A 26,986-nucleotide genomic window follows, 5' to 3' on the forward strand; every position below is an offset into this window, starting at 1 on the left:
CACTCTCCTCTCTAGAAATGCAAAGAGTGCAATCATGTTACTCCTCAGTCTTCCCTTCACCAAGCTGAACATACTCAGATTTTTCAAATTTACCTTCTGTTTTGTTCTCGTATCTCATATCACTTTTCCAATTTGTCTGAATCATACTTAAAACAAGTCTTGAAATACATATAAGACAAGTTCTCAATCTACCCAGATGAGAAAATAACATCAAAAATCCACCAGTGATACTTTTATTGGAGCAACCAAAATGCACAATATACATGTTGCAAGCTTTCAAAGCTAAAGTTTTCTTGATGCAAAAGCACGAAGGCTTCTTGAGAAATTCAGTGTGCTTTGCCTAACAAAGGGACCTGTGGCCTCACAAAAGATGGAGACATACTGTATTGCAAAGGAAGTATCTTTTTTTAGTTTAAGTTTAGTTTTATTAGTTTAAAAAGAAAAATACAGTGTATTAATTGACATATATACACCTTTCTATGGCCTGGTACATACCGGCCCTTTGCGGCGTCATGGCGACATGCTAGGGTTGCCTCGGGGCAACATGTACACACGCCCCGCAACCCTAGCACGTGACAAGGACGTTGCAGCTGTGCAGCACCATCTACATGCTGTGCACAGCTATGATGTCGCAACAGCGCCGCATTCAAAGAGCGCTGTGCAGCTCCCCAGCGCCTCTTTTTGGTGCTCTGTACTGCGCCTATATTACAGTTGTATGTTCATTTTGTATAAATCGACTATTCCAAATAAGTATATTTAGCATTTATGTTGACAATATTAACCTTCCAATAGGAAAAAACCTATAAAGGGTGATTACAATTTCTTTATTATCTTTCTATATTATTCTACACAACTTCTTTTTAACTTAGTCATTTCAATAATTTTGATTGCCTCAAAAAATATAATGCTTGAACTCAATACAAACACTCATGAAAATAAAATTCTGTGAGTACAAATGTCTCTTAGCCAGTCATTTTCGAGTAATTATTCTAATTCGCGTAGTTCCACTTTTTATTACAGTAAGAGAGGAGGCTTATCCATCATTCTTCAGATTTTGCATCTGGTTCTCCTGCCAAAGATTCTGAGATTTTATGTATTTCAGCAATCTCTAACATTCTCAACAGCCAATTATCTATTCAGGGTACCGCAGGAGATTTCCAGCTCTGTGGCAGCATCACTCTCGCTACGGGAATCATATAAAGAATCTGTCTCCAATATTTAATTCGATCTTTATGTTGGATGATGTTAGTCATATTTAATAGATACAGTTCTGGCATAAATTGAAAAGAAATGTCTATAATAGAATGAATTGATTTATGTATTTGTCTCCAAAAATTTTCTGTCACAGGACACGGCCACCAGTTATGTAGCCAATTGCCAGAATTCTTTTTACATTTCCAACAGACCATATTTCGATTTTTATATATTTTGGCCAGTCTGGATGGGGTTAGATGCCACCTCGTCTCCATTTTATAATAATTCTCCTTAAGGTTTTGGTTTCTCATAAATTTAATAGTTTGCTGCTTGGCTTGAGTCCGATTATCTAAAGGAATCACTTTACCAAAGTCTCTTGCCCATCTCAGCATATGATCTTTAATTATGTCTTCTTCTAACTTCCTAATTAAGATTGCTTTATAGAATTTAGAGATTTGTTTAGGTTTTTCTTCAAATATTATTTCATCTATTTCATTTTTTGTCTATATTAAATCTTTCCATCAATTGATGGTATAACAGCCAATGCGACCTCCTATCGATAGATTTAATGTCTTTTATATCCTTCAGCTCTAGATCTATGTGGCAGTCACCTTTCTCTTCAGCTTCAGCATGTTATTCTGTGAAGAAGTAAAATAATTAGATTGACAGATGATAGGTATGCATGTTTACACTGATGTGCAGCTGACATAATGTGTACTTGAGATTGGCAGCCCAGGAGAGCAGGACCAGTCCTAACCATAAACAGAATGAGGCAACCTCCTCAGGTTACAATTTTTGGGTGTCATGAAGAGACAGCAAATAGCTATTGTTATTCTTGCAGTTTACCTTTGGTGGTGATTGGAAAAAGCAGAGATATGCCTGTTTTGCAGGACTTAGGGCACGAAATGCTGAGTTTAATTTGCCAATTGAATTTCAATGGATTAAAAAAATCAGAATTTTTGGCAACCAGAAATGACAACATTCTACTTCTGGTCAGCATTCAAAACACTGCAGGGGGGAGGTTGGCTGTTTTGGGCCAGGGAGCCTTTGCAATAACATTATACCGTTTTTGAGATTTTTTCTGCCCAGTTTTTGGGCCTTTGGGAAAATCACTGAAATCCCAAGGGCAACACTGAACTAACAAATAGCTACAGGGGACATGAAGGTCACAGAATACCTACTTGTTTTATAGCCCGGTTAAATGCACTTTTTGGGTCAACCCAGGCTAAGTTATTTAAAATTGGAACTCATTGGGGAAAAAAATAGGAACATAGTTTTGAAGGGAAACTCAGCTCCAAAACCCACTGTAGAAATAATCCAGTTTGAGACTGCTTTAACTGCCCTGGCTCAGTGCTAGGGGATCCTGGGAATTGTAGTTTATTGTGGCACAAGGACTCTTTGATAGAGAATGCTAAATTTCTCACAAAACTACAGGTCCCAGGATTCCCTAGCATTGAGCCAAGGCAGTTAGAGCGGTCTTAAACTGGATTATTTCTGTAGTTTGTTTTGGACCCATGTCTAGTGGTTCATTGGATCTATTTAAAAAAACCTACAGTAAAACAAGCTTATTTCCCTAGTTTGCTGACCTTCTATGGAATTTTCTGAAGATTTACTGATGTGCTTTTGGCCTACATTCCTTCAAAAATCAACACCAGTTTTGGAGAAAAATAACTAGCATCCCTCTTTTCATATTTCCATGCTCAATAATAAAAGACAAAATAGATATGAGGGTCAGTGGGGCTTTCAAGTTCTTATTTTCCAGAGCCAGTTCAACACCTTAGGCTTAGTTGAACAATGAGTAAAAAGGTAAAGAGCTAAGCACACTGCTGTAGTATGATCAAGGGTGAGCAAAATGCCCCTTTTTCCTTATGAAAAAGAAAGCAAACCAAATTCTCACCCTTATCTGTTATAGTTTTCAGAGCTAGGTGGAGACCTTTTTTCTGACTTCAGGAACTGTTCTTAGTGGTTTTAGATCTTTGGTTTTATCTGAAGCTGGTTTTTCTTTGGTTTTATGTAGTCCTTTTTTTTTTTTTTTTTGCCCTTTGCTGCTGTTTTATGATGAATGGTTTTATCACTTTTTGCTATTCTGCACTTCAAATTAGTGATTTATCTGTACCCATTCAAAACACTCCAGCTACTGGAGAATGAAAACATAAATTGCATGCATACATGCATGCATGCATGCTATATATATATAATCAGCCAGACTACCATATGAACCAGAGATTTCCAAACTCTGGCCTTCCAGGCATTTTGGACTTCAACTCTCAGAATGCCAGCACACTGGATAAGATGGCTGAGGCTTCTGGAAGTTGAAGTTAAAAACACCTGGAGGGACAGAGTTTGGAAATCATTGAGTTAGACTAACATATCTTACAGCAGCTGAAGTGTCCAGAGGGTAGCCTCACAGAGGCTGAACTGTCCAGAGGACAATGGTGAGGGGTCTGGAAACCATGCCCTATGAGGAGAGACTTAGGGAGGTATGTTTGGCCTGGAGAAGAGATGGTTAAGAGGTGATATGATGGCCCTGTTTAAATATTTGAGGTTGAAACAAGCTTCTTTTATACTGCTGCAGAGAATAGGATCTGGAGCAATAGATGCAAACTATAGGAAAAAGAGATTCCAGCGGAACATGATGAAGAACTTCCTGACAGCAAGAGCTGTTTGACAGTAGAACACACTCCCTTGGAGGGTGGTGGAGTCCTTCCTTGGAGGTCTTTAAATAGAGGTTGGATGGCCAACTATTGAGAGTGTTTTTATTAGTATTTCTGCATGGCAGAGGATTGGACTGGATGGCCCTTGTAGTCTCTTCCAACTCTATGATTCTGTGGATCATATGCACATTTTCTTTGCATTTGTCTTTTGTTGGTGGTGTGGAGACTGGTATCTTCCTCTGCAGCAACAACACCCATCCCAGACTTACAGCAGTATTCTCTGAAGCCCCCACTTTCTCTGTCATAAGGAGAGGAGTCTCTGGCTACATCCCCATGCCAAGACTCAAACTCTTTACATTAATAGTCAGACCTCTGTAGGATCCCAGCAGATCCCAGCACTGACATAGCCATTTCATATCTGGCTATGGGGAGATGGCCAGATGATTCTCTGATCTTGTCTGGTGGGGATTCTGTGCAATTGCCTTGTTGTTGTATGCCTTCAAGTCATTTCTGATATATGGCAACTCTATCAAGGGATTTCTTGGCAAGATTTCTTCAGAGAAATCTTGCGAGTCTGAGAGTGTGTGACTTGCCCAAGGTCACCCAGTGGGATTCCAAGACTGGGCAGGGATTTGAACCCTGGTCTCCAACACCTAAACTACTACACTGGCTTCTCTAATTGCTGAGCCAGTAATTATCTGGTCAGTATAAAATAGTGAAAACCAAGAAAAATTACTGCAAACGTTCTCTCACAGATAAGTAGAAGAAAAACATATTCTAATAGGTAGAATATGTAATCTTTCACTGACTTTTGGAGGGACTGTAATTTAGTCTGTTGGGGCAAAAACAGTCTTGTGGCATAGTTTTTTGGGCTATGTGGCCATGTTCTGGAAGAGTTTATTCCTGACATTTCACCAGCATCTGTGGCTGGCATCTTCTTCTAGAACATGGCCACACAGCCTGAAAAACCTACAAAAAACTATGGATGGTGGCCATGAAAGCCTTCGACTTCAGTCTTGTGGAACTTTCAATAGTTGACCAATTTTATTACAGCCTAAGCCAGTGATGGCCAGCCTTTTACAGACTGAGTGCCCAAACTGCAACCCAAAACCCACTTATTTATCACCAAGTGCCACATTCCTCTGGCTTTCTAGTAACAAACTTTGGTGAACTCTGTGGTGGGATGACAGAGCATGTGCCCACAGAGAGGGCTCTGAGTGCCACCTGTGACACGCGTGCCATAGGTTCACCACCACTGGCCTAAGCTTTTCTAGACCCTGTCCATCTATCCCCATGATGACATCACTGAAATCATTTACCCAGATTCAAGATAAATGGAGAAACAGACATTGTACTTTTACTGAACATGAATGGCTCCTTAATTCTACAGATTGTCCCAAGTAGATCCATTGACTTGACTGCTGAATGGTGAACCAACACTTGAGTAAACCCCATTGATCCAGTGAGTGTACTTAAATTGGGACTAACAATTTAATTCAAGGCAAATATGCAGTAGATTACATAGTGAATCTGTTAATCACATTTAAGAATATATTGTTCTGGAACTGAAGAGCAGGGTTTGAACTTGTCCCAACCATTCACAGAAAGATAAAGAAAGATCAGCCACCATTGAAAGAATCACAGTGTCAAGTAAACTTAACCTCAGGTCCAGTTCAGACAATTTGTAGATCCCATTTCATTATGAGTTGTTTGTGTGCTCCTCACCACCAGGTACTGCACAGAGTCACTGTGTCCCTCTATGTATTCACAACCACACACAGTTCTCTTTAAACAAAAAAGATGGCTGGTTGATCTGTCACAGTCAAGAGGACTTTTGAACAAACATAGCATTTGGACTGCAAATAGAAAGAGGCACAATAAACAGATTAAAACTAGTAATTCAATGCATTTTTCTCATTTATTCAAATTTTCTGCAGGAAGTAAACACTGAAAGAATTAAAAAAAACCTTCACACTGCAGTATGTACAGTTTTGTGACATCACATGAATAAATCATTTTCTAATAAAAATGACAACCATTAAATTAGTGAAAACTCCACAACAAAAAGATTGCATAAACCCCAGAATTCTTATTTATGGCAATGAAAACTGATATTACACTGTATGACAATATTAGAATAGAATCTCAGAAGTCTGAAATGGAATCAAAAAGTTGATGTTTGTGGCTGGCAGAAAGGAGGTGCTATTTGTTTTTGTAAAAAAGCTGTTTTTCCCCCCAGACCCTTTAATTTGAAGCACATTCTTTCACAGAGCTAAAATACCACAGCAGAAGTCATGTCCAGAAACAGAATACAGTTGTGTTTGATAAACATCTCGTTTGACTTAAGACATTTTTTGCCATTGCAGAGATGCACAGGGTCCCCCATGCATTTGTCATGCACCAGGTAATTACAATTTTAAATAAAATGTTTTTATACATTCTTCCAGACTTGCAACTGTATACACACATGCAAAAAATTTAAATCTATGTGATCATATTTACATTTAATACATAGAATATACATAACAAAAAGATTAAAATGTTTATTCCTTTGCATTATATAGAATACAAAATTATGTACTTTTCATTAAAGAAACCACTATTTACATCACTTGTTTTAAAAACTGATTTCAACATGTATGTGTAACAAGTCTATATATTTACAAATGTATACATATACATACATACATACATTACATATATATATATAAAATATAACTAGTCAGCTTACTCTACTAAAATGCAGTAGAGAATAAACTGGTAATATTTTACTGTCATAAATGACAGCTTTATCACATCTGACTGATGTTTGGTGGGGAAATCAAATTATGTATCTTCAAAAAATGTAACTTAAATACTTTATAATCTATATTTTGTAAAAAATATATTGTTTAAGAAGTAAACACATGGCTGATTTTCCATTCAAACTTTTATGTTCTATCTTCAAAAGATGCATTAAATGGTCTTTTACAGTAATCCTGAACACATTTACTCAGAAGAAACTCCAGTGAATTCAAGAGCATTTATTCTTGGGAAGTGTGCATAGGTTTCCAGATGCACAGCCTAATTCAATGCATGTCTCCTTAGACATAAGACCCATTGTGCTTTCTTCTTAAATCCTCAGCTTAAGATTTCCCCTCTTCTCAGCTGACTTAAATGCCAGAGGAAAGCACATGTTAAAGGGGAAAAACACTAGGAGAAATCAGAGATTGGTGGTAAGTGCAGTTCTATATACCTTTTGGTCTAACCCCCTTTCCCTTCAACTTCATGTATTGAGACAAATCTAGGTCTAACCACAGGGACAAGCTACTATCATGTATACTCTGATTCTGCAGCACATTACCTGGATACTTTACCAGGGCCCATTCTAACAACAGAATTATAGCTTCATTATTCCATTTTAAATTGTTGTGATTGCATTCTAGAACCTGTAGTTTGGTGAGGCACTCTTGTTCTCTAGCTGAGAATTCTAAATATATTCTAAATATACTTTTATAGCTTGAAATCACAGGATCGCATAGGATGGGGTTGTGGCAGACAGAGTGAAATAAAAGCACTGTTATTCTGTAGCATGAATGAGCACCTGGTATATTGGTGCTTGGTATTCAGAGCTGTCAGATTACAGTTTTGCTCATCCTAAATTCCTTGGCTGGGTTTTACTAGCCACATGGTTAAGGCAGCAGATTTAGATATATGTAAAACCTTCTTACTTGCTATTCAATTCTGAATTTTTTGTGTGTCAATTAAGGAAATTGTTTAGACTAGCATACACCAACTGCTGTCAATCCTGCTGTCAAAAACTGGTTATGTGGTACATTAATATGCAATAACTTTTTTGTTTTGTCTGTGAGCACTTAAATATTTGTACAGGGAACACCTAATGGGAAATATATGACCATATTCACCATGGGATTATCTCTTTGCTTTCTCTGATGAATGGGCTACAATCCACTGAACAATTTTATTATGTTTAAAATATAGAAATCCAAACTCTATGATTATGTTGAAAATGTATAAGGTAACAAACATTTGTCATGAAATTAATACATGTATAAGTACAACCGAGGGTTCCATGTGGAATAAGAGTGGAATGACTATGGATTGTAATAAAAACGGTTTGACCAATTTTTATGCCAATTTGCACCAGATTTTTAAAAAATAAATATAGAAGCATGGTCCTTTCTATGTTATATTTTCATAGTTACTGGTTCACAACCACCACACAGAATTTCACAGTTCAATTCAATAATTCTGAATCAGAATGCTACATATGTTTCAATTTATTGCAGTAGACAGAGTATTATTTAAAATAAAACTCAAATCAAATTCAAAATGTGCTACGCTGAGCAATAATTTCTAAGAGTTTTGATGGTGGTAAAAGTAATTTTGATAAGATTAGTGAAATTCCTTGGTAGGTCTTTTCACCTATGACAAGACTAGCCAACAATGTGAAAGCACAATGGTATATGTGTGTGTTTGAAAAGAAAGAGAGAGAGAGAGAGAGAGAGGTGAATGTCACAACTAATAATTATATTTTTATTACATGCATTCCAGTTTAACACTGTCATTCCACTCATTCCACCTTTTCATTTTATAATACTCCACTTAAGTCTGGTATGGTAAAGGCAAATAAATTAATCATAAGTTTACAGACTAGCTGATGCTTTTACAATTGCATCACCATGTCAGCAACATAAATAATTTCCCATTCTTTATTAGTGCTCCTATTGTAAACATGCATGGATTGATGAGAAATGACCATTTATTCTTTGTCCCCCCTCCCTTTAAACACAAATCAGTAGTAGTTCTGGAAAATCATGATTATCCTCATGTATTAAATTTCATGGGATGACTTGACTGTGTTCACTAGAACAAACACAGGAATGTGAACAAAAATTGTTTTTAAACTGACTGTACTTGTAAACTCAGTATTATAAAAATGTAATATTATCACCTTGTTTTATATTTATTCCAAGTGAGTGTTTAGGGAAGGCATTTTACAAATGCAACTAGAGAAAAGTGATACTACCTATGGTTCTCCCAGATATCAAAACATAATTAAAAGCCATTTGGAAGCACTATAAAGTTCCTTTCTGTCCAATTCTCTAGTTAACACCTATAGAGATTACAAACACAAGAAACAAATGCCTTGGTCTGAGTGATCCATATATGTGTGTGTGTGTGTGTGTAAAAAAAATCTTCACATTTCATAAATTTCTGAGAAACACAAAATTATACTGCCCCAGTGCCCAGAATTTTGTAAAAAGTAAAATATATTACATAGCAAGATAAAATGGTGCAAAACACTCTTGTCATCAGTGTAGGCTGAATATTACATTGCATTACATGCGTAATACCAGTAGTTCCAAATAAGATCCTCTTTGTATGTAATTTCCTAGTGTAGTTGTTCCTGCCTCTGTGGTTATTCCTATATCAATCCTATTTTTTAAAGATGGTTCAATTCTCTCCCATGTTTACAAACCATACTCATGACACATTAGGAGGTCTGTGGTCCATCATTTGCATGATTTGGAAATATATCCGGAAGCTTGAACACACTGACCAAATTCTTTACATTTATGCCCAGTGTAAAAGGAATACTGGCAGCATTTACTACACCAGAAAAATATGTGCAAGAGTGACCTACATCTCCAGTTACAGATTATACAATGAACAATAAAATTGTGATAAATTTCTTGTAAAGTCAAAAAGGGAAGGAGAAAAAATGAAAAGGGAAAAAAGCAACATGTATTTTAAATATTAGCAACAAAGTTCATCAAACAAAACCATGTTTCACTTACACCATGCGTTTCTCAAATCATGCTAGATTTATACAACACTATTTTTAAAAGTAAGGATTTCAACCTGACTGTAAACACTTTATATGACTATAAGTCACTCTGGTTCTTTTTTTATTGTTAACACTTTTTCTAAGAGTCCATATACATCTCCATTCACATTGTGTTGAAGGGACATCTTATTATTTGAATGGTTACTGTATGCATTTCTCACAGTATGAAATGGTATTTTATATTCTGCAACAGGTGATAACTCTTTCTTGAATATGACAGCTGATGAATTTTCTGTAAATGATTTATCACTCCAAGCATCTTTGCCATGTGCTTCCTGAATATTAACAGAACTGCCCCCCTTCTGTAACATATAATATAATATTGGGTTAGTTTTGGTCAGTCTTGGGGAATCTCTGCCATGTTCATTTTTGTCCGAATCTGTGATTACCCATTTTATGGGCCCTCTTTCACTAGGGACAGGGCAAACACTATACTGGTCACATTCAGGATTTGATGAGACTGTGCCTCCCAGCTGATCAGTGAAGGGAGAACTGGCAGGACTCTTCATTGCAACTGAATACTGAAATGTTTGGTGATCCAAACAATTGGTTTGTTGCCCAGGATTCCCCACAAGTGTATGCACTGAAGAAATACTGGATTCACCTGTGTTATTATTTGTTATGTTGTTTTTGTTTGCTTTCTTTTTACCATCAATTACTGCTGAATTATTCCTATGTTGAGACATGTCTCTTTCACAGTTTTCTGACAGGAGCAATTGTTTCAACACATTAAATCCTTTGCTTTCTCTAGACCAACTCTTAGTTTCACTTTCATTATTTGGACCATGATCTGAAGAATATTTTAATTCAAGATCAGTTCTGCTAAATTTCAATTCATTCTGTTTAAGGCTTGTCCCATACAACACATCTGCAGAAGACTTATGATTGTTTGCAATATCAGATATGTTACTTCTGTTACATTTTACCATTTTTAAAGGAGCTTCACAAGGTTCACAATGAAGCTTTCTCTTCTTTGGGATGGTGCTGTGACTTTTTGATTCCACAAATCTTTGTTCATCATTTCTGTGATTTCTGTCAAGATTGTCTGTAGAGTAGCAATCTTGATTCTGTCTAAGCAGTCGACTCAATAGACCGTTTTTCGAAAAAGAAAAATCTTGAGGTGACATAGAGCTAGAATTAGGTTCTTCTGATGATGGAGAAGTAGATGCATTTCTTTCTAGTAAACGAGCTATTCCATGAAATTTCTTACCAACATTGCCCCTTATTTGTTGTGCATTTGGATTCTGAAGGGCATTTGCTTCCTCAGAAGGTTCAGATTTTATTTTTACAGTTAATATTTGTTCATTCAAAGTCTTTTCTGCTGGGTCTTGTAAACTCTCCTCTTTTGAAAGCATTATCTCTTTTGTTTCACTCATACTTTTATTGGAGGTTCCCAGAAGCAGTTGGAGGACAGTGCGCCTCTCCAGCAGATTCTGGATTTCTGAACTAGGAAATTTTTGTTCTGGAAGAGGCTGATTACTGAGTATTTTGTTTTCTTCAAGTGTACCTGATGAGTTAGCAAGCAGGGAGCTATTTAGACCATCTATCAGGCCTATTGGTTTCTCTGCGGTTAGAGTCATCACTTGTTTGCCTGCTTGCCTTTGCTCATCCATGGACATGGAAGATTGCATCCCACATTGAGCTAAGTTCTGCAAAAGTTTACTTGCACTAAAAGATGAAGATGCTTGCACCTTTTCTTTTCGGTTCTGCTTACTTCCTTGAAGTTCTTTCTGTACTGTAAGATCTATCAAGTGTTTAGAAGCTGGATTTGTTACTCTCTCAGGTTGTATGATGCAAGTGTATGGTGGGGAATTATGTTTCATCAGTAAAGGAGAATGATGTGAAAGGTTGATGGGTGAATCTGCTTTTGTAGAGGCTAGCAAAGGGGGAGTGCTTATTGGAGTAATTCGGCTTGTGGTAGTGCACTCTGTCACAGGAGTTCTGTTACCTGTTGGTAAATTAAATTTTGCCACATCAGCTGTAATCAATGTTCCTTCAGTTTCTGGAAGTTTCTCTACACTGTCTTCATTTTTATGGCCAAGTAATAACTGAAGTAAAGTTACTTTCTGATGCGGATTTAGTTTTTCACTTTTAGATGGATCTTTCTCTTCTATATTTTCTAGACATGGCACTTTTGACTCCCAGTTATGAAGCAAGGATTGTGTTAAGTTGTCCAGTGAGGATGGTGGTGCAGAATCTGAAGTATTTGTTTTCTGTTTGAAAGACAGATCTATGGGAAGACAATTAGAATGAGAACTTTCATCATCACTGCTGTCATCTTCTGTAAAACTTGGGTTGTTGTCAGAATACTCATCAACAGTAGTTGGTGTACTACCCTCCTCAAAAATACTTGATCTATCATTATGTTCATACCCCTTAATCTGCTTAGTAGCATTGTGATTTTTAAGGAGATGCAACAGTAAACTACTGTTGGTAGGTGGTTTAAAATGATTTCTCTCCACAGTTGCTTTGTAGTTTATGCTTCTGGGAGGTGAATGGACTATGCTTACAGGACTCTGAAAATGTGTCATATTGCTTTTGTTGGGTACTGATTTGGTTGAAGATCTTACCTGACCATTCAAATGGCTTTCCATTCCTTTTGACAGTTTGAAATCGGCAACATCTTTTGGGACACTTTCTTTTAACCTTGCCATAGCAGCAAGTCTTTCACTTGCAATCTGACTTGCATTTTGTGCTTTAAGAGCATGTTCCCTGGAGTATTGCTGCAAGTGTGCTTCACTTGAAAGAAGGAGAGCAAGCTGACTACAGGCCACACTGGGTTTAGGAGATGTAGCAGGACTAGACCTTTTCTCTACCATGCTTGCAACAGCTTGTAATCTTGCAGCACAAGATAGTGACTCACTCATCACCTTTGGGCCACCACCCTGTGCTTTATGTGAAGATTCTACAAAACGATCTTTAACCAGATTTGCTGTCAGCTCAGGCAGACCTGTCTCCTCCTTTTCATCTTTTGCTTTGCTCTTCTTCAGTAGTGTCTTCAAGTGACTGGATGCAACACCATAGCACCGTAAGTCTTTCTCAACTTGCAGAGAATCATGGCTGAGGGAATATCCTTGTTCCTTTAGGCTCTGTCTAATCTGTTGTGACAATGCAACACTCTGCAGCCTAGAGCTGAATGACTGAAGCAAAGAGGCCAATAACGTGCTATCCTGTTTGCCTTTAGGCACATTTTCAACCATTCCAGCTAACAAAGCTTCTTTTTTCCCATTTAAATCCACAATAGAATCAGACAACCGTCTTCTCTTTGCAGCATTCCAGTCTTCAGAAGACTGTAACAGCCTTGCTTTTTTGTGATGCAGCATGCCCGAACCTCGATATGTATTTGTGTTAGAAACTGGACCATCTCTCTGACAGCTGGGAGATGTATTTCCAGAAACCTTGCAATTTTGATCCTCTGCATCAGGCCCAACAGGCTTTTTGTCAACCACCGAACCCGAACCTCCTGCTGCTTGATGCATTAGTAATCCTTCTAGGTAAGTTAGAACAACAGAATCCTGGTGCATCTCAGAGACAAGCTCTTCTCCATGAGTCATGTTCAATAAAAGTATCCACAGAGGTTCCTTTTTTATTCACTTTTAAGGTCTAATTTGCTGAAGATGAGCAGATTCAGCTTAATAAGAAAGCATTATAGCATTCTACAGAAACTGATGCAAAACAGGTGTGAAAGTTCTTGGATGGTTTTGCCATCAAACAATTGTGGAATATCCAAAGTTCCATTTTTAGCCATCTCTGCAGTAATATACATATGCATTTATGTAGGGGATCCAGAAAGACTATTTAAAATATAGTTCTAGAATAAAAATCTTCATAGCATTCCACATTCTTCTGCAACTGAGCATTCCTTTTTTCAGTTTTTTCTCATCATGTTAGACATGTTTGACGCCTATGAAATAAGAAGAAAAAAGTATCAGCCAAGTACAGCATAGATAAAGTTGTATTCAAGAAAACAAAAAAGAGGTACATTTACAAGTGGCATATAAAATTATTTCTGCCTAAATCTTCCTGAACTCTGTTCTTACCCTACATTTTCTTTTCCTCTACATCACAGGTGGAAATTTATGTGACCCCCCCCCCCCACCAGACATGGTTCAACTGCAACTCTCATATACCTTAGGCAATATAGGTGGTGATGTGAATTGAGGTAACATTCAGGTAACATTTCTTGTCCTTGCTCTGTAACACTTTAAATACCATAATAAATAAATAAATAAATAAATAAATAAATAAATAAATAAGCAAGCAAGCAAGCAAGCTAAATGACAATTACAGAATAGTCTGTAATGAAAAAAATCCCTATCTTGAACAGTGATTAGAACCAAATACACACCCCAAATTCATCTCTCTATGTATTTTGGAAAAGTAATACTGGAAGCAGAAAGAGAAATTTTCTTATGCACCCCATGGCAGCAGTTCACCAGACAGTCAATGTATTAATTCTATTTAATCAAGTCTTTCAATAATAGAAGCAGATGAAATTTACCTAGCACTAATCTAAAATGCAGTTAACCTGGTGCTGGTACATGTACCAACTATTGTTGGTTCACTTCGCCAGCATAACTATACAAGTTGAGTCTCCTTTATTCAAAATGCTTGCAACCATAAGTATTTACCATTTTGGATTTAGGATTTTGGAATATCTGTATTTGCATATCCATACATAGTGAGATATCTTGGAGATAAAACCCAAGTCTAAACACAAAATTAATATATGTTTCATATACACATTATACACATACCCTGAAGGTAATTTTGTACACAATATTTTAAATATTTTTGTGCATGAAACAAAGTTTATTTACACTGCACAATCAGAAAGCAAACACATCACTATGTCAGCCACCCATGAAAAAGTTTTGGTTTTTTGAATATTTCACATTTTGAAATTCCAGATAGGGGAGACGCAACTTGTACTGGCAGATGCATGGGAGGAAAAAGGTCCTGATCACTGCAACCATGAAGGAAATAACTTAATAAACAGACTGTTTGGAGCCATCAGATTTTGTGTTCCTTCCTTCACTACTACTGTGTCTTCTAGCATAGTGCACCAACAAGATTCTGACAACAGAAGGTTCTGAGGAACAGTAACAAGTACTATGCATATTCATATCTTGATTATGCCTCCAGATTTCAAAAATTGTGTGTGTGTGTATTCTACATGTATTTTTATTGCTATATTTGCACCGCTTAGATCTGATACATTAGCGCTCAATTTTTGAAATATTCTGTAAAAATGATTTAATATACCATTTTAAAACTGGGCATCCTATTTAATCTGCTAACACAGAAGACTGATGTGTGTCATGCCTAAACACTAATTCCCCAAATATTTAAACAATCCAAATACTGTCAATCATTTCACAGAGGAAACAAGACACAAGTCATGATACTGGCCTGCAAAGTTCCATGAAAGAGTACAGACATTCCTTCTGATACCAAAAAATGGTGAACATCTAACAAATTCACAGACAGTGTCTGAAAGGGATACTCATCTTTTGAAAACCATGCTTCTGCTGTTCAGCACCAAGAGTTGCTAAAACAACCAGACTACAATGGCCAGAAATTTATATAATAGTGGTCATACATTTTCATTTAAGATTACTCTCAGCAAGTGTGTACGATCCATTCATTACATGATTAACAATATGGGTTCTTAAATTGTGACCAAGAGCAATAGATTTATGATGGTCCCATTTTATTATGTACAGGATATAAAAATTGCTACTCATTTCCCAATGATGTAATGATGAGTGATTTCATTGATCATTTCTGCTACATTGTACATTTTTACAGACCTGACTATCTCTTATTGTGTGTGTGTGCGTGCGCGCGCGTTTTATGTATCCTTATAAAATTTAATAACTTGAACACATATGTAGCCAGAACAGAACTGACATATTCTCTTTTTAGAGTGGCATTTTGAAGCATTAAGAAACAGGAGATTGACATAATGAGGATCTCCTCATGCTACAGCAAAACAGATTGTAAGAAAATCTAACTACTTATATTTTAGCATAGAAACATCACTTACTTAATCATAACACAACTTGCAACCCTGAGATTGCATGCAGTTTTTGAGCACTTGCTATGAAGCCCTCCAAATCAGCAAAAGTCTATTGACCTTTCCTTGCAGGTCCGATGAGCTGGGAGGGGAAAAGGCAGTTTCTTAGCTTCTACTTACTAGCACAGAAACACTGGTCCCAGTGATTACTGCTGTGAGACAGGAGGGACTTTACTTCTGTCATTATCCTCTAGTGATCACTAGTTGCTAGTAGGCACTTGGAACCTCCCCATTCCTCTATACTGAACCACATGTGTTTGGCAGAATGTATGTTTGTGTGTGTGTGTATGTGCATTTATAGGTATACATGCACAAAAATGGCCCATTTTTCTCACTTAACTGATGCTGGATGTTGCTCTAGGGACTCAAAATATTATGAATGCTGGCAATAGTTATGCGCATGAGTAAGAAAATAAAACTTTAAAAAGACCTTAAAATCAAAATAAACCAGAACTAATAACAATCATGGCAGTGACTATAATTCAGCACAATTCACATTAATTTTTGTGTAGAGATTCCACCCCCTCCCCCCATTAGATGAGTTCTTTCATTAGTAACATAATGAAAAAGCACCATACATGTTAACTGGACAAACTGAATAGATACAGTATCAGTAAAATGGGACCTATTAAATTATTTTATATTTAAATTTTTGCTGTGATTCTTGCTATGTATACAGACAACTATGTATACAGACAACCCTCCATATCTACGGATGTTTTTATCCAAAGATTTAAGCATCGACAATTTGAAAAAAATTGAAAAAATTCCAAAAAGCAAAGCTTGATTTTGGCATTTTATATAAGGGGCATCATTGTACTATGCAACTGTATTTAATGGGATTTGAGCATCCATGGATTTTGGTATCCATGGGATGTCCTGGAAGCAAACCTCAGAGGATACCAAGGGCTCACTGTATGTGTACATCTCCTCAGGCATAATAAAATTAGCATGCTAACAGTTTTCAGTCTTTTTAAATTTTTCAGATGAAACAAGAGATATGTCTAAAGATGCTAAAAAGACAGTTATCAGGAGAAAAGCCAAAAGCATTTTTGACTATGTGTATTCTTACCCACCTTCTTCAAGATTTTATTTAGAATCCAATTTAAGAAATTTCTGAACCAGGAACTCTTGAATCATTTACTGGACAAATGAAAATGAATTGCATCAATTAACTCAATACATGTGTAAATTTTACACATTAAAAAGTTTGGGAAAAGGAGGGGGCAGGAATCGGGGCCTCCAAGTCTCACGCTTCCCCCCTTGAGCAAATCTTATGCTCCTCCCAGGGGTCCCACCCCACCATTTGAAAACCACTGCTGTAGATAAATAAATAAGAAGAATGTAACCAATGTGCAGAAGGACAGATTTTAATTTAGTCCCTACATGTGATTAAGCAGGCTGAACAAGCAAGCCATTTTTAAATAGAAAAACGGTTTGCCTCGCCAGGAGAACTTTGTAGAAAATTTCAAATATAGATATACTGACCATGTATATGGCTTGTAATGGTTGCATCAGAAAGGACAACACCAGAGATGAACAACTGTGGCCATCAAGATGTTTCTGAACTCCTAAAACCCCACACCAAAATTTGGAGTGCTTAATAAAAAATGCTACTGCTTTAGTGTTATTTCTATAAATGTTAGATTGCTTACACAGACAGTTGCTTACTATATGGAATGGCTAACACACACATACAGTGGGCCCTTAGTATTGGCTGGGGTTTGGTTCCAGGATTTCCCATGGATACCAAACTCCATGGATGCTAAAGTTCCATTATATACAATGGCATATTAAAATGGTGTCCTTTATATAATACAGTTAGTTGTTGTTGTTTTATTCAAGCCACAGGTGGTTGAATTCGTGGATGCAGAATCCGTGGATACAGAGGATTGGCTGCATTAATGCATGCTTTTTGCCATTTCATATATATTATTTTCTTTTGTGCACGATTTTTGAGCATTGTTTCACTTGCACTTTTGTTTCCAGAAATAAAGTAGAAATAAAGAATTTTAGTAGTGAACAAAAGCTAAACGCTAGTATTGTTATTTATGACTAGTATACATACAGAAAGAAAGCTAGCATGGTGTAATGTTTCAGTTTTGGACTACAACTCTGGATACCAGGGTCTGAATCCTGGCTCAGCCATCAAATCCACTGGGTTACTTTGGACAAGTAACATGCTCTCAGCCTCAGGGGAAGTCAATGGCAAACGTCCTCTGAATAAGGCAAACTTCCTCTGAATAACTTTTCCCAAGAAAACCCCATGACCTTAGGGTAACTATAAGTCAGAAACGACTTGAAGGCACTTGACAAAACACACAGAAAATGATAAAATGTAATAAATATTAAACAAAAAACATGCAAGGTAAAATATGAATCTGCTTCATCATCTCTTATTTCACATTCTTCTGAGATTTAAGAAGAATCTCTCTACATAAAAATAACTTGTCCCACATTCCAGCTCATGTTTACACGCGCCTTATTGCAAAATGATGTTAGCACTTTCTTCATATATCTCTTGACACACCTTTCTTTAACACATTGCCTGGTATGAAAACAAAAAAGGCATTGTGCTAAACACATTTTGGATCAAACTCAGTGATAGTTTCATCACAAGCACTGGTAATAGAAAATTATTGCTTGTCTGGTAACTATTTGAGAAGAGAATATGCAGTGATGTATACTTAGAAGACTGATCACCTTCACTCATTTTATTATTGTTATTATTACGAATTATGATGCAGAAATCCTATGTAAACTTCCCTGGGAACAAGTCCTATCTAGACTTTCTTGTAAGGATCAGGCATGCTTAGAAATCTACTATATGGCTGCTGTTAGTTAATTTCACATCAATATCTAGACATTATGTTTAAAACTCTGGGCCCATTCAAACTAGGGAGTTGTGGGTTTTTTGTTGTTCTGTGCCTTCAAATATTTACAACTGATCGCGACTCTAAAGTGAATCTATCATGGGTTTTTCTTGGTAAGATTTGTTCAGAGGTGGTTTGCCATTGCCATCCCCTGAGGCTGAAAGCCCGTGACTTGCCCAGGGTCACCCAGTGCATTTAACATGGCTGAGCTGGGAATCAAGAGTCTCCAGAGTCATAGTCCAGCATTCAAATCACTATACTATGCTGTCTCTCAAGAGAATTTAAAATTCTCTTACAAGAGAATCGTAGCACTATTATTCATTCAACTGAGATGGTGCCATCCTATGGAATCCTGGGGTTTACAGTTGCTGAGGCTCTAGAGTGCTCTGGCTGAGAATTCTCAATGGCCATCACTAAATTGACAATCCCAGGATTCCACAGGATGGAAACGACTTGAACACATTCCCTCAGTGTGTGGTGGAGTCTCCTTTTTGGGAGGTTTTTCAGCAGAAGCTGGACAGCCATCTGTTGGGAGTGCTTTGATTGTGTATTCCTGCATGGCAGAGGGTTGGACTGGATGGCTTTTGTGGTCTCTTCCAACTCTATGATTCTAACCATGACCATTAAAAAGGTAATAATAGTGCTATAATTGTATAATGTGAATGGGTCCTCTGTCTACATTGCATGTTTAGCTATTCTTCTTTCTCTCCTTCCCTCTTGTTTTACCAGTGCTGCACTTTCTCTGTCAAACAGACTCTGGGTTGGTTGTAATGTAATGTCATCTTATAATCTGTTTCAGGAGATAGCTCACATGCTCTATGTTGCTTTCAGAACCTGTCTGATTGGTTCCGAATCACATTTTCTTAAAGGTAGTAGAAAAGGTTCACTAATTCCTTAACTGTCTGTCTGTCTGTCTGTCTGTCTGTCTGTCCGTCCATCCATCCTGGTTTCCAAAGCAAAAAGCCCAATTAATAAACAGAGAAGAATAAAGCCATCGTGGTCCCTCCTTATTTGCCGACCTGCCATCTGCGGATTTGAGCATCTGCAGATGGCAAGCCCATGGGGGGGGGGGGTTTGCAGAGGAAGAGGAAGAAGGCATAGCATGCTGCAGTACAGTGGGCAAAAGAGAGGAGAGGAGGAGGAGGGAGGAGAAGAGGTGTCAGGAAGAGGAAGAGGAGACAGAGGTGGGTGGTGGTGGGAAGAGGAGGAGGAAGAAGACGTGGCAACAGAAGGAGGAGGAGGAAGAGGAAGACTGCCTGGGGAACATCTCCCCTCAGAGAAGGGGCTCCTCCCCAGCCACCCGAAGCCTATCTTGCCTCTCCTCCCCCTCCAACTCTTCATCCTTCTGTCACTTCATGACATGGCAAGGCCGGGGGCAGCAAGTGAGTGGCAGAGTCTCAGTGGAGATGGACCTGAAACAGAACGTGAGGTCATTCAGCTGGGCCCCAGAGCACATCAGGAAGCAGCACTCAAACCTCCTACCATCCAGGTCTTTCTTCCCCCAGGGGACACCCAAGGGTTGCAGTTTCTGCTGCCCCCGTCAGGCCTGGATGAGCCCCTCCAACTACCCTGTGGTAAGGCCTGATGAGGGCAGCAGGAACCGTGAGCCTCGGCATCTCTTGCCATGAAGGAAGATCTGATTGGAAGAAAGGTCTGAGGGTGGTGCTCCGGAGTGCTGCTTCTTGGGGGGGCGCTATGGGGCCTGGCTGGATTACCTCATGGTCCGTTTCGGTTCCGGCCCTGTGAGGGCTTCACTGCTCTACTTCTTGCCCTCCAGGCCTTGCCAAGCCACCAAGTGACAGAGGACAAAGAGTTGGAGGGAGGAGAGGCAAGATAGGCTTCGGGTGGTTGAGGAGGCAATGTGCCATTGTCCCCAATGGTCAGGCAGTCAAGTGGTCACACCACCACTGAGGTCAATGAGACTTGAGCATCCACGAATTTTGGCATCCATGGGGAGATCCCCTGTGGATATCGAGGGCCCAGTGTATATTTATATAACTGTTCTTTCCATGATAGGTTTGTCTTCGGGTTGCCGTAAGTTGGAATGGCTTGAAGGTAGACAATAATACAACAACATCCATTGTACCTACTCTATAACTTGAATCCATCTTCAAAGCTATTTTTGTATCTGAAACTATGAAGCAGTAACCTGAATAGCTAACTTTTTACAGTGGTGATCTATTTTGTACTCAGCATAATCACTATACAAGATGCTTTTAAAAAATCAGATATTGCACTTTTTTGTCTTGATAAACATGGTTTTCTGCACATATAAGCTGATATAATGTATTTTATTTTATTTATTTTTTTCTATGTGTGTTGTATGTCAAAGTCTATGTCTGTATGTTTACTTTGAAACTATTAATAACATTTTAATAAATAAATAAATATGGTGATAAAGATCTAATAATTTCATGTTATTTAGATCTAATTCATGGAGTTCCGATTGAAGTAGTGTGGGGCAAGGGGATATTAGTGGTAGGAGGGGGTGGAATTATCACATAGAGGAAGGCAGGATCGATGCTTAATACCTATCCTGCCTTCCATCCACCCTGCTAACCCAAGAGAACCAAGGGTCAATCCAACCTACCACAGACCCTGTCTCTGCTCCTGTGCAATGCCAGGTCAATTAAGAACAAGACCCATATCATTCAAGATCTCTTAGAAGAGAAGAATTGTGACCTGGCTTGCATTACAGAGACCTGGCTGGGGGCGAGAGCAATGCAGTGTGGGCACAGGCCTCCCCGCCGGGTACACCGTTAAGGAGCAGACCAGGCACGTGGGCGGGGGGAGGTGTTGCCATAGTACATAAAAACGCCTTTACCTTGACCGGAACCCCATCCGGAAAACAGACTATATCGAGTGTATTTACCTGACCCTGAAGGCTGGGACGTCCGGGGATCCTATTGGTCTACCGTCCACCCCATGGGCTAACAGACTCCCTGCTGAGCTGACACAGCTGGTCTCGGAACTGGTGTTGGAGTCTCCCCGACTTCTTGTTCTGGGGGACCTCACATCCCTTTCGGGCCGGCTCACATCTGATGGGTGCAGCTTGGGAGTTCATGGCTTCCATGATGGCCATGGGCCTTTCCCAGTTAGTCTCAGGCCCAACGCATTGTGCAGGTATACACTCGTGTCGTCTTTAGTACGGATTGGGATAATCCGTGGGCGAGGTATGTAGTACCTCTGCCTTGTCATGGCGGACCATTCCTGGTTGAGGTTCGACTTAGGCACATCCAAATCCCCCCCCCCCGGGGGTGGAGGACCTATTAGGTGGTCCCCCCTTGGTGGATGGAACCCAAAAGTTTCCAGGCCTTGAGGGGTTTTGGTTGGTCTCATGGCGTTCTGTTGATGCCCTGCTACTCTGGGTATGATCTCTCCAGGGCTTACACAGTATCGCTCCTAGCATCCTTTGGCCCGCTTCTAATAAGAAACCCTGGTACACAGAAGATCTCCGGGAAATGAAGCGTCCGTGCATGACTAGAGCGCAGCTGGTGGAGACACCAGCGCTTATCCGACCATGAGGTTTTTTGAAGTCTTATGGAGTGGCAATAGGCGCAGCAAAGATTGCTATGCTGCACGTATTGTGTCTGCAGAGTCACGTCCAGCAGAGCTGTTCAGGTGGTTAGGGAGCTGACTCAGCTTCCTCCTGGCTCTGACCCTATTTTAGAACCAACTAAGGCCTGCTGTGACGATTTTAACAACTTCTTTGCAGATAAAATCTCTCGGTAAAGGCTGATCTCAACGCTGGCATTTCAACAGAGACAATAGAAGAGGCTTCCAGAGCTTCCGTGGACTCCATTAAACTGGATCACTTTGAGTTGTTGATCCGATGAAGTGGACAAGCTTCTTGGAAGCGTTGGAGGACGACGTGCTCTCTCGATCCTGTCCCTCCTGGCTGACCGCCCAGGGTGGTGATGCTGTAAGATCATTATTGCAATGCTAATCAATGCATCATTCAGGGAGGGTAATTTCCATCTAGTTTAAAATTAGCAACAGTCAAACCGTTGCTAAAAAAACCCTCCTTGGACCCCCTGATAAGAAACAACTATAGGCCGGTTTTCACTATTGCCATTTTTAGGTAAGGTGATCGAGAGAGCGGTTTGCTTTCCAACTCCAAGCTGTCTTGGATGAAACCGATTATCTGGACCCATTTCAAACTGGCTTCAGAGCAGGTTATGGAGTTGAGACTGCCATGGTCACTTTAGTCGATGATCTCCGTCTGTTTTATCGCACAGGGAAGTGTGACCCTGTTGGTGCTTTGGACATCTCCAGCGGCTTTCGATACCATTGACCATGGTATCCTTCGGAACGCCTGAGGGGTTGGGTATCTGGGGGCACTGCGCTCCAGTGGTTTTCGATCTTACCTCTTGGACAGATTCCAGTTGGGGGACACTTGCTCCTCTAAGAGGGACTCCAATCTGGTGTCCTCAGGGAGCTATTTTGTCCCCCACTTTATTATTATTATTATTATTATTATTTTATTATTATTATTAACCTTTATTTATGAAGCGCTGTAATTTCACAGCGCTGTACATACAATCTTTTAGTTAGACGTTCCCTGCCCTCGGGCTTACAATCTAAAAAGACAAGACACAGAAGGGAAGGGGTGGTGGAGGGAAGGGTAAGAGGTCCAGCAGTTTCCTCTCTACCTCCAGGCCTGGACCAAGGGAGATGGACTGGAGGGAGGGCGAGGCTTCATAATGGATGGTTAATCATTTTCGAGGGAAAATACATACTCTCAAGTAGGATAATGCATATACAGTACATAGCAATCACAGGAAATGGTTCAATAAACAGGCCCACAAGAACATCAAATAGTAGCGACATTATGCAATGCCTGGGAGGGCTTCTCTGAACAGGCATGGTTTTCAACTCCGTTTTGAAGCTGGTTAAGAAGTGATGGCTCTGTGCTCGTGGGGGAAGAAGGTTCCGGAGTGAGGGGCAGCAAGTGAAAAGGGGCGAATCCGGGATGGGGCAGAGGAAATCCTGGGCTGAGACAGCCAGACCTTGACTACCAGAATGGAGGGCCCTGGTGGGAAGGTGATGAGAAAGAAGGTCTGATAAGTAATAATAAAATATAGTTTATTTGTAACCCGCTTTTCCAAAATTTGATCAAGCGGCGAACAGTAGGAGGGGCCAGTCCGTGGAGGGCTTTAAATGTCGACAGCAGGAGCTTATACTGATGCGCGAAAGGGAGGGGGAAGCCAGTGAGGGATGCCAACACAGGAGAGATGTGGTCAGAGCGGTGGGTGGAAGTGATAATGCGTGCCAGCTGAATGCTGAACAGAGATTAAGGCGGAGGTGAGAAAGAGGAAGCCCACAGGAGGACATTACAGTAATCAAGTCGTGAGACCACTAGGGCATGGACCAGGATCTTGGCAGTAGAGGCCAAATGTTTTAACATTTCAATGAAACCACTGGGAGAGATCATCCGGAGACAGGCGCGGGCGCAGTTTTATCAGTACGCTGATGACACTCAAATTTGCTTCTTGTGTCTCCGACTGATTCAGTGACTAAGGATGGGGTTCTCTCTTGAACGCGTGCCGGAGTCGGTTGGAATGGGCGTGATGATGGAAAACAAACTCAGTCCTGATCCAGAGAAACGGAAGTACTGGTGATAGGTTTCCCAGGCCCAGGGAAGGAAATTTATCCACCTGTCCTGATGGGGTCACATTTCCCCTGAAGGACAAAGTTCGCAGTCTAGGAGTACTTCTGGATTCGTCCTGCAGTTGACTCTCAAGTAGATGCGACGGTCAGAAGTGCTTGCTATCACTTCAGTTGATATGCCAGCTGCACCCTCACCTTGCCAAAGGGACCTTGAAACTGTGGTACATGCTCTGGTAACCTCTCGCTTAGATTTCTGTAATGCGCTCTACATGGGGCACCCTTGTACCAATCCTGGAGCTTCAGCTAGTACAAAACAATGGCAGCCAGATTGGTCACTGGTTGTTTCCAGTTTGACCATATAACACCTATTCTGAAAGATCTGCACTGGCTGCCTATTTGCTTCCGAGCAAAATACAGTACAAGGTGTTGGTTATTACCTATAAAGCACTACATGGCTTGGGCCTTGAGTTACTTGAGGGACCGCATCTCCCATATAATCCGCCCTGCACATCCGAACAACCGGGAAGAACTTGCTAGAAATTCCATCATCTAATATGCTTACTAAATCCCAGAGGGCCTTTTCAGTAGCGACCCTACAAATCTGGAACACATCTCCTGAGGAACTCCGCCTGATCACCCCCCCTAGAAACATTCAAAAAGAGGCTAAAACTTTCCTCTTCTGTCAAGCCTTCCCCTCTGGAAAATAAAGTTGTGTATTCTGATTCCATTAATCTTCTGCCTCACCCTTTCGAATGATTGTTTTAGATTTGTATATTGTTTGTGTGTTATTGGTTTTTATCTAGTGTTTGTAAATGGTTTTATTTGTGTACACCGCTTTGATCTCTGGAAAAGCGGTATAGAAATAAAATTTATTATTATTATTATTATTATTATTATTATTAAATTATACATAGAAAAATAAAGATGATAATAATAATAATAATCTATAATAGAAAATATTGCAGCCAAACTTGACTATATAACCAAAAACTGAAATGTAGAGAAAAAATGACAACAAAGCAAGTATGTATTATTCCATTACTAAGAAAGAAGGCGCATTTCAAAAACACTTATGCAAGTCTTTGAATTGAACTGCACTTTAAAGCTCCATTGTAATTACTGTGGAAATGATGGCCTTTTTGTTTTTGTTTCCAGCTTTTAAATTCTATGAAACAATCATGTAAGGTTGCAGTAAAAATCCTATGGTTTGGGTACCACAAAAATAGATTTGACATACAGACCTGGTACAAGGTCAAGGTCACAGATCAGAAAGCAAGATTTCAAACAGGACTGATGTAACAGCTGGCATTTGATCAAAGCTTCAGGGATTTTAGTACACTTACCAGAAAATACAGTTCATTTCTTTATAGTGCATTTCTTGATTTGTTTAAAAAAAATAATCTTGTGCTTATTTTATATAGCACAATATTTATGTTGGAGCACCAGCCAGAGAAAATAATAATTTATGACAAAGAAATAAGAAGTTATGTTCTGTCATAACCTTTTGTCTAGATAGATAAAGAAAGAAAGAAAGAAGAAAATAAATTTGTTCCCTCCATCCTAAATTCTACTGTTGATATCCAAAAAGGTCTCTTCCAAATTATTTGTGCACACAGGGTACTATATATTTTTCATTGGCAACTCTTGGGAGTATTCAAATGTTTGTTGCAGTAGCTATGTGTTTATTGAATTAACACAACAGTTACTTCAGAAATTTTCCATTGAGTAAACACATGAAAGATGACATGTGCATCATTGCATGAACACCTGATAAGTCCATTGTAACGACATTAGTAAAATGCTGACTGATTAGTAATTTTTTTTATTTAAAAAATCTTATAAAGGTAAATATTATCTAATTTTTTTACTTTACCTGGATTAAGGTTAAACACCTGTCTCACATAACATCTTCATAAACACAGAGTTTTTTTTTTAAAAAAATGATTTCCACAGCAGTTGTCAGATTTTTTAAATTAATAATCATTAATGTCTAGCACAGGAAATCTCAGGTTCCACTGAATTATGTACGGTACATGTATTTTCCTGTGAGACAGATCTTCTTTGGGATATTTTATGCGCTGAAGAAATCAGTGTGTACAATGAATAAATGTTTTTGTGAAGGAACTGCTTAGAAAAATGTAAAACCTAAAATGTTCCATTGAAACGGGAACATTTATGGGAAGAAAGTTATCACTCTTTTAAGCTAAAGCTTAGTACTTTTAACAATGATGTATTTCCTTCTCTTTTCCTGTAAGTTTCTACAGCTCTTTTTAATTGGATGTTCAATGAAGATACTCAAAATATTCTATAATTTCCAATATCATTTGGAAAATTGACTGTTTTTAATAAAGGAATTGTCTGACTATAACATTTGGAATTTACTAGAATAAAGACTATAGAGAATTACAAGAATGCCAAATTGAAAATATATTTGAATCAAGATTTTTTTTCAAATAAATAATACATTCTCTCTTATTATTGTTGTTTTTACATTAAGTACTTATATACAGAGGATTTCTGAAAATTATCAATTGATGAAGTTTGTTCTTTCATCAGGGACAGTCATGGGAAGACCTTTTCTTGTTTCTAAACATTTTGTTTTTACTACATTCATGACAGTCAATATGCAAAACCCCTGAGTAATGCATAAAGAATATTCAAATCATAAAATATATCTGAATTATAACTTACTAAACAGAAGAAACAAGCAAGAAAAGCAGTTCCC

General features: G+C 38.8%; 1 protein-coding gene across 2 annotated transcripts in view; it reads right to left on the reverse strand.

Moving 5' to 3' along the window:
• Window positions 1-5,747: 5,747 nt before the first annotated feature.
• Window positions 5,748-26,986, reverse strand: part of NRIP1 (nuclear receptor interacting protein 1) — a 103,363-nt gene continuing 82,124 nt past the window's right edge. The window contains exons 1-2 of one of the 2 annotated variants that reach the window (XM_042458095.1): window positions 16,855-17,511; window positions 5,748-13,603 (exon numbers count right to left, since the gene is read on the reverse strand). In XM_042458095.1, coding sequence (XP_042314029.1) covers window positions 9,744-13,253 — 3,510 coding nt within the window. In that variant the 5' untranslated portion in view covers window positions 13,254-13,603; window positions 16,855-17,511 and the 3' untranslated portion in view covers window positions 5,748-9,743. Of the gene's footprint in view, window positions 13,604-16,854; window positions 17,512-26,986 lie in introns of those variants that run through there. The other variant, XM_042458094.1, reaches the window with a different exon arrangement.

Source organism: Sceloporus undulatus, chromosome 3 (genome assembly GCF_019175285.1).
Source record: "Sceloporus undulatus isolate JIND9_A2432 ecotype Alabama chromosome 3, SceUnd_v1.1, whole genome shotgun sequence".
Lineage (NCBI taxonomy): Eukaryota > Metazoa > Chordata > Lepidosauria > Squamata > Phrynosomatidae > Sceloporus > Sceloporus undulatus.